This window comes from Loxodonta africana, chromosome 23 (genome assembly GCF_030014295.1).
Source record: "Loxodonta africana isolate mLoxAfr1 chromosome 23, mLoxAfr1.hap2, whole genome shotgun sequence".
Taxonomy (NCBI): domain Eukaryota; kingdom Metazoa; phylum Chordata; class Mammalia; order Proboscidea; family Elephantidae; genus Loxodonta; species Loxodonta africana.
Window position 1 is genome coordinate 25,212,509 of NC_087364.1, and position 18,698 is coordinate 25,231,206.

General features: G+C 39.7%; 1 protein-coding gene across 1 annotated transcript in view; it reads right to left on the reverse strand.

Moving 5' to 3' along the window:
- SGCG (sarcoglycan gamma) overlaps positions 1-18,698 on the reverse strand; it is a 182,219-nt gene that overhangs the window by 47,265 nt on the left and 116,256 nt on the right. Inside the window, exon 5 of the mRNA XM_003414028.3 lies at positions 6,476-6,548. Coding sequence (XP_003414076.2) covers positions 6,476-6,548 — 73 coding nt within the window. The remainder of the gene's footprint in view (positions 1-6,475; positions 6,549-18,698) is intronic.

The window sequence follows — 18,698 nt, forward strand, 5'->3', positions numbered from 1 at the left end:
AACATATATACTTCAGGAATATATTTATAAATGCATTCTAGTCTTAACCCTGCAAAATCTACATTAAATGTTTTCTTTTTTTAATTTATTTTTATTGTGCTTTAAGTGAAAGTTTACAAATCAAGTCAGTCTCTCATATAAAACCTTATATACACCTTGCTATATACTCCTATTTGCTCTTCCCCTAATGAGACAGCACACTCCTTCTCTCAACCCTGAACTTCCTTGTCCCTTCAGCCAGCTTCTGTCCCCCTCGGCCTTCACATCTCCCCTCCATACAGGAGCTGCACACATAGTCTCATGTGTCTACTTGATCCAAGAGGTCTGCTCCTCACCAGTATCACTTTCTGTCTCATAGTCCAGTCCAATCCCTGTCTGAAGAGTTGGCTTTGGGAATGCTTCCTGTCTTGGGCTAACCCCATGACCTCAGGGGTCCTCCTAGTCTCAGTCAGACGATTAAGTCTGATCTTTTTATGAGAATTTGAGGTCTGCATCCCACTGCTCTCCTACTCCTTCAGGGATTCTCTGTTGTGTTTCCTGTCACAGCAGTCACTGGTTGTAACCAGGCATCATCTAGTTTTTCTGGTCTCAAGTTGATGTAGTCTCTGATTTATGTGGCCCATTCTTACTTTTGGGCTCATACTTACCTTGTGTCTTTGGTGCTCTTCATTCTGCCTTGCTCCATGTGGGTTAGACCAATTGCTTTATCTTAGATGGCTGCTTGCTAGTCTTTAAGACCCCAGATGCCACTCTCCAAAATGAGATGCAGAATGTTTTCTTAATAGGTTTTATTATGGCAGTTGACCTATATGTCCCCTGAAACCATGGTCCCCAAACCCCTGCCCCTGCTACGCTGGCCTTCGAAGCATTCAGTTTATTCAGGAAACTTGTTTGCTTTTCGTTTAGTCCAGTTGTGCTGACCTCTCCTGTATTATGTGTTGTCGTTCCCTTCACTTAATTTAGTTCTTGTCTACTATATAATTAATGGATACCCCTCTCCCTTCTTCCCTCCCTCCCCCCCTCAAGAATATTTTCTTCTCTGTTTAAACTATTTCTTGAGTTCTTATAATTGTGGCCTTATACAATATTTACCATTTTGCAACTGACTAATTTTACTCAGGATAACGCCTTCCAGATTCCTCCATGTTATGAAATGTTTCACAGATTCATCATTGTTCTTTATTGATGCATAGTATTCCATTGTATGAATATACCATAACTTATTTATCCATTCATCCATTGATGGGCACCTTGGTTGCTTCCATCTTTTTGCTATTGTAAACAGTGCTGCAATGAACATGGGTGTGCATATATCTGTTTGTGTGATGGTTCTTATTTCTCTAGGATATATTCCAAGGAATGGGATTGCTGGATCATATGGTAGTTCTAAATGTTTTCATAGGTAAGTTAGGATATTCTACAATACATTTCACTGTACTCAGGCTAGGAATAGTAAAGCTACTTGGACCCAAAAAACAAAAAGTGAGACACGGCTTATGGTTAGAATGTGTAGAAGAAAATGTGGATATCATGTAATTAATCAGTGAAGTCTGGTAGTAAGTCAAAGAATTCATAATAGCTCTAGAGTCCACATAAGTTGTAGAGAGAGTAAACAGAAAACACTCGAGCTTTGAGGTCAGAGCTGAACTTGAATTGTGATCTCAGTTTCCTCCCTTATAAGATGTGGAACAAAATGTTTACCTTCAACATTGAGTTGGTAATTAAATGTAATAAATTATGTGAAAGCACTGATTTCAGTTTTTGGCAGCTAAAGCAGTCCATAAATGTTAGTTCTGCCTCCATCCTCACCATGTTTCCCAAATGATCCCTTACGATTTAATTATTTTCTCATCACTTTGTATGTAACACTTTGGTTACATAATTCTTCCTTTGTATCACCTTCTAGAATGTAAAATAATACTCTCCTGCCATTTCTTTTGTAGTAAGAACCTGCTATATAAGCGAGCAGATTTTTGTCTTAATGGGACAACATAAGATGAATTATTTCATTTTGAGATCTATATATTTTAAAACACTGATGTTCATGTTTAAAATGTGGTTTGGCATTCCTATAATTTATATTATTTTATAATTTCAAAATGGTTTTAATGGGACAGTTTTTTAAAGGTATTGAACCATTTTTCTATCTTAAGAAAGTAAAATGTTCTTCTACATTAACTAATAATCCCTAACACTGATCATATGATCCTTTATCAAAATTAATGAGCATTGTTATAATTTAATCATAGCCACAACTTATTTTTGTGCTAGCAATGTTCTCTAACTGGGAAAGATAAATTGAACTCTATTTGCTTTTGATTAATATTTAATTAGACATTAAATGTAAGATAAATGCTGAATTTCCTAATTTCTTTTTATTCCATTGAGTGAATATGTTTGGTATATTAATGATCCTTCTCCCCAGTCTGTCTTAGTCTGGAAGCTCTACTGAAACCTGTCCACCATGGGTTAAATGTGCAAAGACCTCAAGTTAGAAAACCAAACAGGAAGAACATGCTTGGCATTTCTCAAGTTGAAAGAACTGAAGAAAAAATTCCAGCCTCCAGTTGGAATACTGAAGGATTCTCTGGGCAAAATATTGAACGATGCCCGAAGAACCAAAAGATGGAAGGAATACACAGTGTCACTGTACCAAAAAGAATTGGTGGATATTCATCCATTTCAGGAGGTAGCATATGATAAAGAGCTGATGGTAATGGAGGAAGAAGTCCAAGCTGCACTGAAGGCATGAGCGAAAAAGAAGCCTCCAGGAATTGATGGAATACCAAATGAGAAGTTACAAGTGGGTGCAATGCTGAAAGTGCTCACTCATCTATGACAAGAAATTTGGACGACAGCTAGTTATCTGGCCATCTGACTGGAAGAGATCCATATTTGTGACCATTCCAAAGAAAAGTGATCCAACAGAATGGGGAGATAATCAGACAATATCATTAATATCACATGAAAGTAAAATATTCTGATCATTCAAAAATGGTTGCAGCAGTACGTAGACAGGGAACTGCCAGAAATTCAAGCTAGATTCAGAAGAGAACATGGAATGAGGGTTGTCATTGCTAATGTCAGATGGATCTTGGCTGAAAGCAGAGAATTCCAGAATGATGTTTACCTGTGTTTTATTGACTACGCAAAGGCATTCAACTGTGTTACCCATAACAAATTATGGGTTAACATTTTGAGAAATGGGAATTCCCGAACACTTAATTGTGCTCATATGGAACCTGTACATAGACCAAGAGGCAGTCGTTTGAACAGAACAAGGGGATACCATGCGATTTAAAATCTGGAAAGGTGTGTGTCAGGGTTGTATCCTTTTACCATACTTATTCAATTTGTATGCTGAGCAAGTAATCTGAGAAGCTGAACTATACGAAGAAGAATGAGGCATCAGGATTGGAGGAAGACTCATTAACAACATGTGATATGCAGATGACACATCTTTGCTTGCTGAAATGAAGAGGACTTGAAACACTTGTTGATCAAGACCAAAGACTGTAGCCTTTGGTATGGATTACACCTGAACATAAAACAAAAATCCTCCCAACTGGACCAATAGGCAACATCATGAAAATGGAGAAAAGACAGACGTTGTCAATGATTTCATTTTAGTTAGATCCACAATCAATGCCCATGGAAGCAGCAGTCGAGAAATCAAATGATGTATTCCATTCCATTGGGCAAACCTGCTGCAAAAGACCTCTTTAAAGTGTTAAAAAGCAAAGATGTCGCCTTGAGAACTAAGGTGCCGCTGACCCAAGCCATGGTATTTTCTATCCCCTCATATGCATGGGAAAGCTGGACAATGAATAAGGAAGACCAAAGAAGAATTGATGCCTTTGAATTGTGGTGCTGGCTAAGAACATTGACTATACCATGAACTGGGAGACTAGCTTGGCTGCTAACCAAAAGTTTGGTGGTTGGAACCCATCAGCACCTCTGCAGGACAAAGATGTAGCAGTCTGCTTCTATAAAGATTATGGCCTTGGAAACCCTGTGGGTTAGTTCTACTCTGTCCTATGGGCCCAATTTGAATCGGAATCGACTCAAAGGCAGTGGGGTTTTTTTTAGCTGGAAGAACGAACCGATATGTTTTGGAAGAAACACAGCCAGAATGCTCCTTAGAAGGGAGGATGGAGAGGCTTCATCTCCTTCACTTTGGACATGTTATCAGGAGGGACCAATCCCTGGAGAAAGATATCAATCATGCATGGGAAAGTAGAAGATCAGTGAAAATAAGGAAGACCCTGAAGAAGATGGATTGACACAATAGCTGCAACAAAGGGTTCAAATGTGGCAATTGTGAGGATGGTGCAGGAGCGGGCAGTATTTTGTTCAGTTGTGGGTGGGAACTGACTTGATGGCATCTAATAACATATTAATGATAATAAAAATTATTATTTGTATTTGACTATTTAGTTTACAAAATACTTTTAATATAATATCTTATTAATTCCTTCCTAGAAAACTTTGAGAAAGTATTACTATCTGCATTTTATATATACATTAAAAAATAAATAAATAAATAAATAAAAAGTTAGTTTACCATGGTCACTAGGCTTGTATGTGCAAAGCTGAGACTCACACAAAAGTGCTCTGACTCCAAATACTTTGTTTTCTGTACTAAACACAATTTTTTACAATATATTAATTGTTCTGCATGTTCATCAAATTCTAAATGTGATTTTTAGTGATATGTTAGGCTCTACAGTATTTTGTTTTAATAAAAATACTATTCAGTTTTGTTATAAAATACAAATATACTATTGGAATAAAAAATTACAGCAGTAAATGTCATTCAGTATCCCAGCAATAAAGTGAAATGCACGCAAACACACACAGTGTATAAAGCACACATTTATATATGGAACTTGATGATTTTATATATTCATGATATCTGTAAAGAGCTATATGAACGGTTTCCAACTATTTTGTAAATGTGACTTTGTCATGCACGTGGTCTTAGAATACTCTTTTCTCTGCTAATAGTGCACATTAAAAAAAAACTTTTTTTTTTTCAGGAATGCCTTCTCTTCCATTAAAAGTTACACAAGCTTTGACTGTGTTTGCAGATAGGGTGGCGATGGATAGTATGAGTACAGAAATGACATCCTAAAAATGGCAACAATTTTTAGGAAACTTATGCTGACACTTTTCAGGGTAAAATGATGGCTTCATGAAATACATGAATCATAAGCCTGTGGCATCTGAATCAAATCTTGAGGGATGAGTAGACATTCATGAGCTCTCCAAGGTAAAATAGGCATTCCAGCCAGAGGGAAAACTTGTACAAAAGTATCAGGTGAGGGGATATGGTAGCTACTCAAATCTGGATGAGTAGGTAAGAGAGGAGGTGGCTGCCAGGCATGTGGCTGGAAAGCTAGACAGAGTCCCACTCATAAAGGGCCTTAGTGCCAAGTGGAGGACTGGATTTTCCTATGGAAAAGTCATGTAGTAAAGTCAGTCTGACAGTGGTGTGAAGCCAGGCTAGAGGGGAAAAACTAGAGGCAGGAGTAGGCTATTGGAATAGTACAGAGATGGGGATGGAGACAGTAAGGAGGCATAGATTCCAGAGATAAAAGTATGTAGATTCCGTAGGACTTTAACCTCCTTTGGATTTTAATTTAAGAGCTCAGGCTGCTAACCAAAAAGGTCAGCAGTTGGAATCCACTGGCAGCTCCTTGAAAACCCTATGGGGCCATTCTGCTCTGTCCTATAGAGTTGCTATGAGTCAGAATTGACTCAATAGCAATGGATTTGGGTTGGTTTTGAATTTTATTAGTAATGACTAGTTAGAAGAGGAAAGTCATGAAAATAAAGACAACTGATGGAATAAAGAGGGCAGTGGCTGTCAGTGGTAGAATCCTCTCTTTCCATTCTAGCCAATACACCTCATACACAGCCACCACCTGTCTATCAGTAGAGGCTTGCATGTTGCTCTGATGCTGAACAGGTTTGAGCAGAGCTTCCGGACTAAGACAGACTGAGAAGAAAGGCCCAGAAATCTACTTCCAAAAATCCGCCAGTGAAAATCCTATGGATCACAATGGTCTGATCCTGTTGTGCATGGTGTCCTCATAAGTCAGGGGCTGACTCGACTGCAGCAACAAAAAGAACAATGGAATAAGAGGATGTTCCCTGGTTGGTACAAATGATTAAGTACTTGGCTACTAACCAAAAGGTTGGAGATTCGAGTCTACCTGGAGGCACCTTGGCAGAAAGATCTGGCCATCTACTTTTGAAAAATCAGCCACTGAAAACCCTATGGAGCACAGTGCTACTCTGACACACGTAGGGTCGCCATGAGTCAGTGTTGACTCAACAGCACATGTTTTTCCTTTTTTTTTTTTTTAATAAATAAGAAAACAGTGTGGTAATAAGTACTAAAATATTATCACAGCACATGTCCAGGTGTCTTCTATAAGAAACTTTTCTTATATTTGAACAAAATTCTTACCTAAGCTCTTGAAACGGGTCAGCTTGAACAAGTGGTGTCTCCACTGAATGTTCAAAAAGAGCCCCTTCAGGACCTAAAACAAAAGCCAAAGACGAATCAGTAAAAAAGTAAAATAAACGACATGAAACAAATTAAGTGAAGATGGTGAAACTTTACCTCATATACTTTGGAAGTGTTATCAGGAGGGACCAGTCCCTGGAGAAGGACATCATACTTGGTAAAGTAGAGGGTCAGCGAGAAAAAGGAAAATCCTCAACCAAATAGACTGACACAGAGGCTGCAACAATGGGCTCAACATGGCAATGATTGTGAAGATGGCGCAGGACTGGGCAGTCTTTAGTTCTGTTGTACATACGGTCACTATGAGTAGGAACCGACTTGATGGCACTTAACAACAACATCAGCAGTGAGGAACTAATTTAAATTAAGGCAGTAGGTAAGACTTTGCATAGTAAAATGCAGTTGATCTGAAGTTTAAAATAAATAGACAATCGTGAACATATGGACTTTGTGGGCAAGGATTTCCAAGGACAGCAATGTCTATGGGCAGGAAAATGTGGTGTGTGGCTAGGAAACAAAGGATCATCCAGCTTATTGGGGAATTAAAGCATTCAATACAGAAAAACAAATGAACCTTTCATATTCCACTTAAAGTGTTTCTCCTCTTGAGTTTTATGGGCATGCGTACAGATGATGTACGCAGTACCACATGGCCTTATGCCCCACCATGATTTCCTGAGGTGGCCCATTCCTACCTGAGGGGCTGTCTCTGGTTCAGGGGCTGTAGCTGCATTTTATAAATAATTGTTTTTCCCTGAGTTTCAAAAGGGGCTCAGGAAGTATCCTCACATTTTGCAGCCTTTTACTTTAGGAAGTATGGAAAACAATTAAAAGGCTTATTATCTAATTTCCTTTGTATTAATTTTGATATTCCCCCCTGAAAAAAAAAAAAAACAGATGCTATCCAATTGATTCTGACTCACGTTGACCCCGCGTGTGTCAGAATAGAACTGTGCTCCATAGCATGTTCAATGGCTATGATCTTTTGGAAGTAGCTTGCCGGATCTTTCCTCCAAGGCACCTCTGGATGGATTTAAACCACCAACATTTTGATTAGCTGCCAAGTACTTAATCATTGGCACCACCCAGGAACTCCATTTTGATATTAGGCATTGAAAAAAGTTGCTTGAGTGACTGCAACCAGCGAAAGTTTCCTAGAAACAAGGATGAGAAATCACAACCATGTGCAAAAGCTCTTTCAGCAGCCCTTACGTTAGAGGAAACATGCCCCCATATTTTCTCCACAAAGCTACTATGTTGTTGTTAGTTGCCGTCGAGTCTGACCCAACTCATGGTGACCTTACGTACAACAGAACAAAACCTTGCCAGGTCCTGTGCCATCTTCACAACTGTTGGCATGTTTGAGCCCATTGTTGCAGCCCCTGTGTCAATCCATCTCATGGAGGGTTTCCCTCACTTTCGCTGACCCTTGATGTTACCAAAAATGATATCCTTTTCTAGTGATTGATCTTTCCTGATGATGTGTCCAAAGTAAGCAAGACAAAGTCTTGCCATCCTAATTTCTAAGGAGTATTCTGGCTGTACTTCTTCCAAAAATGATTTACTAACTGTATAAGCCTTGTTATTATAATTATGGCTTCTCTAGTAATTTTGTTTAAATATCAAGTCATGACAAAAGCTCATATTCAAAGTCCTTATGAAAGAAATAATGTTTTCTGGCAGGTAAGTAAAAGAGGCTTAGGTACAAAATGAAAATTTTAAATTATAAAAGAGATTTAGTAGCATAACTAACATAAAAATTATAATTAACAGAACATAAAGGAATACAAGTAAGGGAAGACTCACTGTTTTATAAACTTATAATATGCACAAATTATATTCAGATGAAGAATAGATCCTCATATATATACACTCTAACACATCTCTTTAAAATATCACTGAAGCCAAACCTAAATTGTAATGAGGATCACTATTTAAAGGAAGATTATACTAAGCATTGGAGTTTCCACAATAAATTGTGCCAATCAAATTTTATAGTACAATGTCTGCTTTGCTTGAAATATAGACAACATTTTTTAGCTTGGTGGGGGAGTAATTTAACGTGATAATTTGCTTCTCCTAATTTGCGAAATATAAAAGAAAAAATACATTTCGAATCAATCACTGATAAGATATGCTAAGTATAGTTTCATACTTTAAGTGCATGTTTTGTCTTTGGATTATAAAGCATCGTTTGAAACGTGAGTATGCTTTGATGTGAGGACCCTAGGATGAGCCTTTGAAATAATTAAACAACAGCAACAAAAACTATTCCTTTACATAGCTGAGATCATAGGCACAAGAGTAATCCCATAAGCTTTTGTGTGATTATTTTATCTGTCTTAACATAGACAAAATGGTATGCTGACTGAGAAAAAACAGTCAACACATTTTACTCTGTATAAACATAGTCCTTTGGTAAAACCAATTTAGCAATGTCAGTGTATTCCAATTGCATAGGCAGGTTTTATTTGAGCACAACTCCAGTTTCTTTTTCCCCTAATAGCTGAATGATATTATTATAAGAATGCCAGTTGCAGTATTTTACAAGGAAATATGACTCCATAATTAGTTTTTAAATGCATGCAAATTACTTATCTTCTAATATGACCTTAGTTAGCTGTATTACAGCTACATGTGATTATGGTAATGTACTTATAGGCAGAAATACAATCTATAAACTGAAATGTATTATCTTTAAATGAGACTAGCAGTTTCTCTATCATAGAAAATTTAAACTCTCAAATTATATGATTTTGGTTATATTATTACTATTCAGTTTCAGAGCAAATAGTCTGCAGAATCTGCTTGCATATGACAAAGTGGAAATTTCCTAAATGATGTCATAAAATAATTTTCAGTAAATTATTGTTGAACTTCAATGTAATTGTATTTCTTTTGTGTCTATACTCATTTAAAAATTCTGAAACAAGATTATATATAAAAAAATCATTGGCTTAGCATCTCTTCCTTGAGGAAAATGGAACACATTATTTGAAGTTGTAAGACCTAAATTTTAGGCAGGGAAAAAATTCCACCATAAAAAGTCTTCATACAAATCATGCATTAAATAAGCCCGTACAATTTGCATTATTTATACAGGAACATATGGCCAAAAAAAAAAAGAATTTCAGTTTCATAATGTTAACATTTTTTCTAGAGTGTAAATCACAAAGATTTAGACATAATAAAGATTTGGTCATTTTCACTGTAAAGTATCAGTAGTATTTGACTGACATCACTCTTCTCTTATGGATCCTAGAGAAATTTGTGGTGAATGATACCCATATATGATGGCTAAGATTGTGTGTCAACTTGGCTGGGCCATGATTCTCAGTGTTTTGGCAGCCATATAATGTTGTGATCACTTCCCTGTTGAGACGTGGTATGTGATCATCACCATGATAGGATCCCTACTGCTATGTACATCAGGAGAAGCCTCTATCCTGACCCACGGACTTATGACATCCCAGCCTCTGCAACTGTGTGAGTCATTTTCTTAAAATAAATCACTCTCTCTATATATATTTATATGCTTTACTGATTTTGCTTTTTTTTAAGAAGCCAGCCTAATACACTTGGTACAGGGAGCAGGGTCTAGAGAAACAAAATTGTAAGGATGAGTTTTCTAAATTGGTTCTCAAGCCTAATAAGTCTTGAAGATGTTGATGACTCTGCTTTCAGCAGTAAAGAGGGCACTGCTAGTCCGTGGAGTAAGGTGGCAATACAAATACACAAAACATTACCATCAATAGATCAGGTGTTGGTGAAAAGTGAGGCTTTGGGTGATTGCATATGTGATACCTTTCTACAATTTTGTCATAATGAGAAGTATAAAGAAGCTTATTGGCTGGTCCTACTTTCACTAGACAAACTGATGAAAGAAAGAGATGAGTTCAGGGCTTCAGAGTCAAAGCTCAAGTGCCACATATATGACTCCCATCTGATGAGATTACTCCACGTTTGTCTGCTAAACCACCCTGCCCAGTAAAATTATTAGCTCCTCCACTTCCGTCTAATGAGATTAGCCCTGCTGCGTCTAAAGAGCCCTTGTCTGAGTAATTTCTGGGGCATCACCTGAGGCAGATGCTTTACAAGACAATGCTGAATGTTCTCAAAACAATTCCCCACTACACTACACTTAAGATCCAGCAAGCCCCAAAAGGTGAAGTACAAAGTGTGACCCAGGAGGAGGTACACTACAATCTAAAAGAACTGTTTCACTTTTCTAATATGTACAAACAGAAACCACGGGAATATGTGTGGGAATGGCTATTAAGGGTGTAGGATAATGGTGCAAGGAACATAAAGTCGGAGTTTATTGATACAGGCCCACTAAGCACAGATTTTTCATTCTGTACTTCAGCTCAAGAAGTTAAAAAAGGATCTAATAGTTCATTTGGTTGGGTTGCTGAAGCGTGGATTATGTGGTGGCCTACACCAAATCAAGTTGAAGTACCAGACCTGCCTTGGTATACTGTAGAAGAAGGTATCCAAAAGCTTAGGGAAACTGGCATGCTACAGTGGATTTATCAGGTTAGACTCACAGACTCACACATGGAGTGCCCAGAGGACACACTTTTTACCACAACGGTAAGCAACAAATTTGTGAAGGGAGCCCCAGCATCCTTGAGGACTGCTGTGATTGCTATTTTGTGTAAGTCCTATTTGACAGTGATAACCGCCCTAGCTGAATTAAGGCACCTAACTACAATGGGGCCGATTGGCCCCTGTGGTGGTAGAGGCCAAGTGGTGGCACTTAATCAATAAAGACAAGGTGGGCATGGTTACAGTAATGGACAGCAGAGTCAAAGCAGTCATCAGAATAGTTTGACTCATATGGACTTACGGCATTGGCTACTTAGTCATGGTGTGAAATAAATAGGAGTGAAATAAATAGGAAATCCACCAAATATTGACTTGATCTGTACAAACAGATGAATTCTAAGTCAGGTGGACAGCAGTCTAACTCGAATCTCCAGAATAGAGAGTCATGGTGCCTCAATCAATTCCTAGACTTAAGTGAGTTTAAAGACCCACAACCCCTTGAATGAAGGGGAGGCTGGGTCCACTTGAGGAAGATTATACTGCTAATCTCTCTCCCAGCCTTCCTCAAAGTGATCTATGGCCTTTTAAGAGAGTGACTGTTCATTGGGGAAAAGGAAATAATCAGACTTTTGGGGGATTACTGGATGCTGGCTCTGAACTGACACTAATTCCAGGAGACACAAAATGTCACTGTGGCCCACCAGTCAGAGTGGGGGTATATGAAGGTCAGGTTATTAATGGAGTCTTGGCTCACATCCATCTCACAGTAGGTTCAGTGGGTCCCCAAACCCATCCGGTAGTGATTTCCCCAGTTCCAGAATGCATAATTGGAATAGATATACTCGGCAACTGGCAGAACCCCCAAATTGCATCTCTGACAAATGGAGTAAGTACTATTATGGTAGGAAAAGCCAAGTGGAAGCCATCAGAACTGCGCATACCTAGGAAAACAGTAAACCAAAAGCAATACCACGGTCCTGGAGGGACTGCAGAGATTACTGCCATCAAGGACTTGAAGGATGCAGGGGTGGTGATTCCCTCCACAGCCCCATTCAACTCACCTATTTGACCTGTGCAAAAAATAGACAGATCTTGGAGAATGACAGTGCATTATTGAAAACTTAAACAGGTGGTGACTCCAATTGCAGCTGCTGTTCCAGATGTAGTTTCACTGCTTGAGCAAATTAATACATCTCCTGGTACCTGGTATACACCTATTGATCTGGCTAAGGCCTTTTTCTCCATACCTGTTTCGAAGGACCATCAGAAGCAGTTTGCCTTCAGCTGCCAAAGCCAGCAATACACCTTCAGTTGCCTACCTCAGAGCTATATCAACTCTCCAGCCCTATGTCATAATTTACTTCCCAGGGACCTTGATCACCTTTCCCTTCCACAAGATGTCACACTGGTCCATTGCATTGATGATATTATGCTGATTGGACCTAGTAAGGACTAAGTGTCAATGACTCTGGAGCTATTGGTAAAACACTTGCAAGCTAGAGGGTTGGAAATTAATCTCATAAAAATTCAGGCACCTTCCACCTCAGTGAAATTTCTGGGGGTCCAGTGGTATGGGACGTGTTGAGATATTCCTTATAAAGTGCAGGATAGGTTATTGCATCTGGCTTCTCCCACAACTAAAAAGGAAGTATTACACCTAGTGGACCTGTTTGGATTTTGGAGGAAACATATTCCTCATCTGGGTGCACTACCACAGCCTATTTATCAAGATACTTGGAAAGCTGCTAGTTTTGAGTGAGGCCAAGGACAAGAGAAGGCTCTGCAACAGATTCAGGCTGCTGTGCAAGCTGCTCTGCTACGTGGGCTATATGATTCAGCTGATCCAATGGTGCTTGAAGTGTCAGTGGCAGATAGAGATGCTGTTTGGAGTCTTTGGCACGCTCCTCTGCATAAATCACCTTGCAAACCCTTCAGATTTTGGGGCAAAGCCGTGCCATACTCTGAAGATAACTACTCTCCTTTTGAGAAACAGGTTTTGGCTGGTTACCAGGCCTTAGTAGAAACTGAACACTTAACCATAGGACACCAAGTCACTATGCAGCCTGAGCTGCCTATCAGGAACTGGGCGTTGTCTGCCCCACAGAGTCATAAAGTTGGACATCCACACCAGCACTCCATCATTAAATGAAAGTGGTATATATGAGATCTGGCCTGAGTAGGACCTGAAGGCACAAGTAAGTTGCATGAGGAAGTTGCCCAAAGACCCATGGTCTCCACTCCTGTCACATTACCTTCCATCTTCCAGTCTGCACCCATGATCTTATAGGGAGTTCTTTATGATCAGTCGACTGAAGAAGAGAAAACTTGTGCCTGGTTTACAGATGGTTCTGCGTGATATGCAGGCACTGCTTGAAAGTGGACAGGCAGCAATAGAGCCCCTCTCTGGGACCTCCCTGTAGGACAGTGGTGAAGGGATATGCTCCCAATGGGTAGAACTTTGAACAAGCAGGGCACCTGGTTGTTCACTTTGCATGGAAGGAGAAATGGCTAGATGTGTGACTGTATACTGATTAGTGGGCTGTGGCTAATGGTTTGGCTGGATGGTCAGGTACTTGGAAGGAACATGATCAGAAAATTGGAGACAAGGATTTATGGGGAAGAGGTATGTGGACAGACCTCTCTGAATGCTCACCCTCACCAAAGGGTGACCTCAGCAGAGGAGGATTTTAACAATCAAGTGCATAGAATGACATGTTCTATCCTCTTTCCCTAGCTACTCCCATCATTCCTCAATGAGCTCGTGAACAAAGTGACCATGATGACAGGGATGGAGATTTTCCATGGGTCCCGTAACATGGACTTACACTCACCAAGGCTGACTTGGCTACAGCCACTACTGAGTGCCCAATCTGCCAGCAGCAGAGGCCAATACTGAGTCTCTGATATGGCACCATCCCTTGGAGACACATCACTGATTCCATTGATCTGGAAGCTAAGAATGCCACATGGCTGCTTTGTGCTCCTTATGCCTCTGGATCAACAGGCAAAGAAGAGAGTTATCATATTGACTGGTGTGATTAAGCCTGACTACCAAAAGGAAATCAGATTGATATTACATAATGGAGGTAAAGAAGAGTATATCTGGAATGCAGGATATCCCTTAGGGCACCTCTTAGTACTACTGTGCCCTGTGATTAAAATCAGTGGAAAACTACAGCAACCCAACTCCGACATGACTACTAATGCCCCAGACCTTCAGAAATGAAGGTTTGGGTCGCCCCACTAGGCAAAGAACCACGACCAGCTGAGGTGCTTGCTGAGGGCAAAAGGAATATGGAATGGGTGGTGGAAGAAGGTAGTTCTGAGTACCAGTTACAGCAAAGTGACCAGTTGTAGAAATAAGGACTGTCATTGTTATGAGTATTTCTGCTTTGTATGTGTGCATCAAATACTTTTGTTTTCTTCATTTATAAAATATAAGATATAAACAGGGCTAGTTCATTGTTTCATGTTAGGTGCAAGTATGACTTTATAACTGTCTCTATTCAGAGACTGTGTATGGTTTAAGGAGATGTGTACAGGTACCAAGTCAATGAGGGGTGAACTATTACGGCTAAGATTGCATGTCAACTTGGTTGGGGTATGATTCTCAATGTTTTGGCAGTTGTATAACGTTGTGATCACGTCCCTGTTGAGATCTGATATGTGATCATACCCATGATGGGATCTGCTGTGGGTAGCCAATTCTGATTAAAGGGAGCTTCCTTCAGTGTGTGGCCAGCATCGAACATAAGCAGATATTCTGGCAAGGCTTGGGGGCTTTTTGCTTGCACTGGATCCTGCAGCTTGCTCCTGTTTGTTTGATCTCTGGTTCTTAGGACTTGAGCTAGCAGCTTACCTGTGGTCTTGCCTGCATTCATTGATCTTCGCAGCCTGTGAGCAAGAGCCCTGCTCTCTGACCTGCCAGTGTTGGGTTCACCAGCCCCTGCGGGTACATGAATCAGGAGAAGCCTCTAACCTGACCCATAGACTTGGGACATTCCAGCCTTTACAACTGTGTGAGCCATTTCCTTGATATAAACTTCTCTTTTATATAAATATATACTTTACTGGTTTTGCTTCTCTAGAGAACCCAGCCTAAGATACCATGTGAAGATCTGCAGTAAGATTTATGGTGAGATGGGTTGAAATGGTGGTGAAGGCAACTGAAGAGGGGTTTGTCCAATAGTCCTGGAGATCAGGGACAGAGCTCAACAACTGGATAGGAAATTTCTCAAAGTTGCTCCCAACACTCTGCCATTGCTTGGCATTTTGGTTATAGAAATGTATAGAGTTCAGTATTAATACTTCTATTCAAACTGTGAGTAAAACACACTTGAACATTAGTTAGATTTTGTATCTACTCTGACAATTGTTTGTTAAGATTAATTCTAAACATGTATTGAGTGCTTATGGACTAAAATAAACTTTTCAAGTTGTGCAAAAATCCCTTTGCTCCCCTTCATAGCCAAACTTCCTTAGTAAGTTATTTCCACATAATATTTCTACTGCCTCCCATTGCATTCACTCTGCAACCTTTTCAAACTTCCTTTGGTCTTGGTCTTCTACTCCAATGAAAATTGTCTTATTAAGATAACAATTATCTTTATGACAATAAAGCCAATGAAAATTTCTATCCTCATCTTTCCTAAATCCAAATTGTTGGCTTATAATCTCTCTTGGTATCGGGAAAATATCTTTTCTGCTTTTCCTCCAACATATTGTCTACGTTTTCTCATTCTCTTGTGGTGGCTACTTCTCCTTTTTCTGGCTTCCAATCTTGGCATTTCTTAGAGCTCTGTTGATTGATGACACCCACATTTATATCTGTAATCCAAACCTCTTCTAGGAGCAATTAATAGTCTCATATATCCATTAGTTGAATTGATGATCCATTTGGCTATATCATGATATCTTCAACTTATGTGTCTAAAACATTAACTGTTGATTTCTTTTGCCATGCGAATATATTTCCTTCTCCTCAGTCTTTCCCATTTCTCAGATAATGATGCCATCACCAAGAAACAAATACCATCTTTGATTTCTTCCCTGAATGATGACCACTAATCTGATCTCTAGGCAAGTCCCTGTGTTGTTTAGAGCCACTCATGTCCCTCTATCCACATTGTTACTGCCTTGGTCAGATCACGATTTACTATTGCCTGTACAACAATAACATCCTCCTAGCTGCTCTTCCTACTCCATTCTTTCCTCCCAACTATTTATTCTTCTATGCAATAGTTGGATTGATCTTGAAACATATAATTAATCAAGAAGCACCCTCTTCAGAACCACTGTATTTAAAACAAATTCAAAGTCCTTACATTGGCCTATAAGACTCTGCATGAGCTATCCCCTTTCCACCTCCCTATACACCAGGTTTCTTTCAGACTCAAAGCCCACAAGATTAAAAAATAAAAACTATGAAATAATATTACATTGTTGCTTTTGTTGTTAGGTGCCATAGAGTTGATTCCAACCCATAGCAGCCCTATGCACAACAGAATGAAACACTGCCTGGTTCTACACCATCCTCACAATTGTTGCCATGTTCAAGCCCAATGTTGCAGCCACTCTGTCAGTCCATCTCATTGAGAGTCTTCCTCCTTTTCACTGACCTTCTACTTTACCAAGCATGATGTCCTTCTCCAGGGATTGGTCTCTCCTGATAACATGTCCAAAGTACGTGAGACGAAGTCTTGCCACCCTCACTAAAGAGCATTCTGGCTGTACTTCTTCCGAGACAGACGTGTCTGTTCTTTTGGCAGACCATAGTATAGTCAATATTCTTTTCCAACACTGTAATTCAAAAGCATCAATTCTTCTTTGGTCTTCCTTATTCCTTGTCCAGCTTTCACATGCATACGAGGCTATTTAAAATACCACGGCTTGGGTCAGTTGCACCTTAGTCTTCAAAGTAACGTGTTGTGTTGTTGTTGTTAGGTACTCTTGAGTTGGTTCCGACTCATAGCAACCCTATGTACACTAGAACAAAACACTGCCGGGTCCTGTACCATCCTCACAATTGTTGCTATATTTGAGCCCATTGTTGCAGCCACTGTGTCAATCCATGTTGTTGAAGGTCTTCCTCTTTTTCTTTTTTAAAAATTTTTTTTTTCTGCTTTAAGTGAAAGTTTACAAATCAAGTCAGTCTCGCTTACAAAATTTATATACTCCTTGCTATATACTCCTAGTTGCTCCCCCTTGGCCTTCACATCTCCCCGCCAGACAGGAGCTGCGCACATAGTCTCATGTGTCTACTTGACCCAAGAAACTCACTTCTCACCAGTATCATTTTCTATCTGATAGTCCAGTCCAATCCCTGTCTGAAGAGTTGGCTTTGGGTATGGTTCCTGTCTTGGGCTAACAGAAGGTCTGGGGACCATGACATCTGGAGTCCTAGTATTCTCAGTCAGACCATTAAGCATCTTCTTTTTAAGAGAATTTGAGGTCTGCATCCCACTGCTCTTCTGCTCCTTCAGGGTGTTCTCTGTTGTGTTCCCTCTCATGGCAGTCATCAGTTGTAGCCAGGCACCATCTAGTTTTTCTGGTCTCAGGCTGATGTAGTCTCTGATTTATGTGGACACTTCTGTCTCTTGGGCTCAAAATTACCTTGTGTCTTTGGCATTCTTCATTCTCCTTTGCTCCATGTCGGTGGAGACTAGTTGATGCATCTTAGATGGCTGCTTACTAGCATTTAAGACCTCAGACGCCACTCTCCATAATGGGGTGCAGAATGTTTTCTTAATACATTTTATTATGCCAATTGACCTAGATGTCCCCTGAAATCATGGTCCCCAAAACACCACTCCCCCACCCCCCACCCCCCCACCCCACCCCATCCTACCCCGCTGGCCTTTGAAGCGTTCGATTTACTCAAGAAACTTTGCTTTTGGTTTAGTCTAGTTGGGCTGACCTCTCCTGTATTGTGTGTTGTCTTTCTCTTCACCAAAATTAGTTCTTGTCTACTACCTAATTAGTGAATCCCCCTGTCCCTCCTTGCCACCATCCCCCCCACCCCGTAACCATCAAAGAATATTTTCTTCTCTGTTTAAACCATTTTTTGAGTTCTTATAATAGTGGTCACATACAATAGTTGTCCTTTTGCAACTGACTAATTTCATTCAGCATAATGCCTTCCTCCATGTTATGAAATGTTTCACAGATTCATTGTTGTTCTTTATTGATGCATAGTATTCTGTGGTGTGAATATACCATAATATATTTATCCATTCATCTGTTGATGGGCACCTTGGTTACTACTCTCTTTTTGCGATTATAAACAGTGCTGCAATGAACATGGGTGTGCATATATCTGTTCGTGTAAAGGCTCTTATTTGTCTAGGATATATTCCAAGGAGGGGGATTGCTGGATCTTATGGTAGTTCTATTTCTAGCTTTCTATTTCTAGCTTTTTAAGTAAGAGCCAAATCAATTTTCAAAGTGGTTGTACCATTTTACATTCCCACCAGCAGTGTATAAGCATTCCAGTCTCTTCATAACCCCTCCAACATTTATTATTTTGTGTTTTTTGGATTAATTCCAGCCTCATTGGAGTGAGATGGAATCTCATTGCAGTTTTGAATCACATTTCTCTGGTGGCTAATGGCAGTAG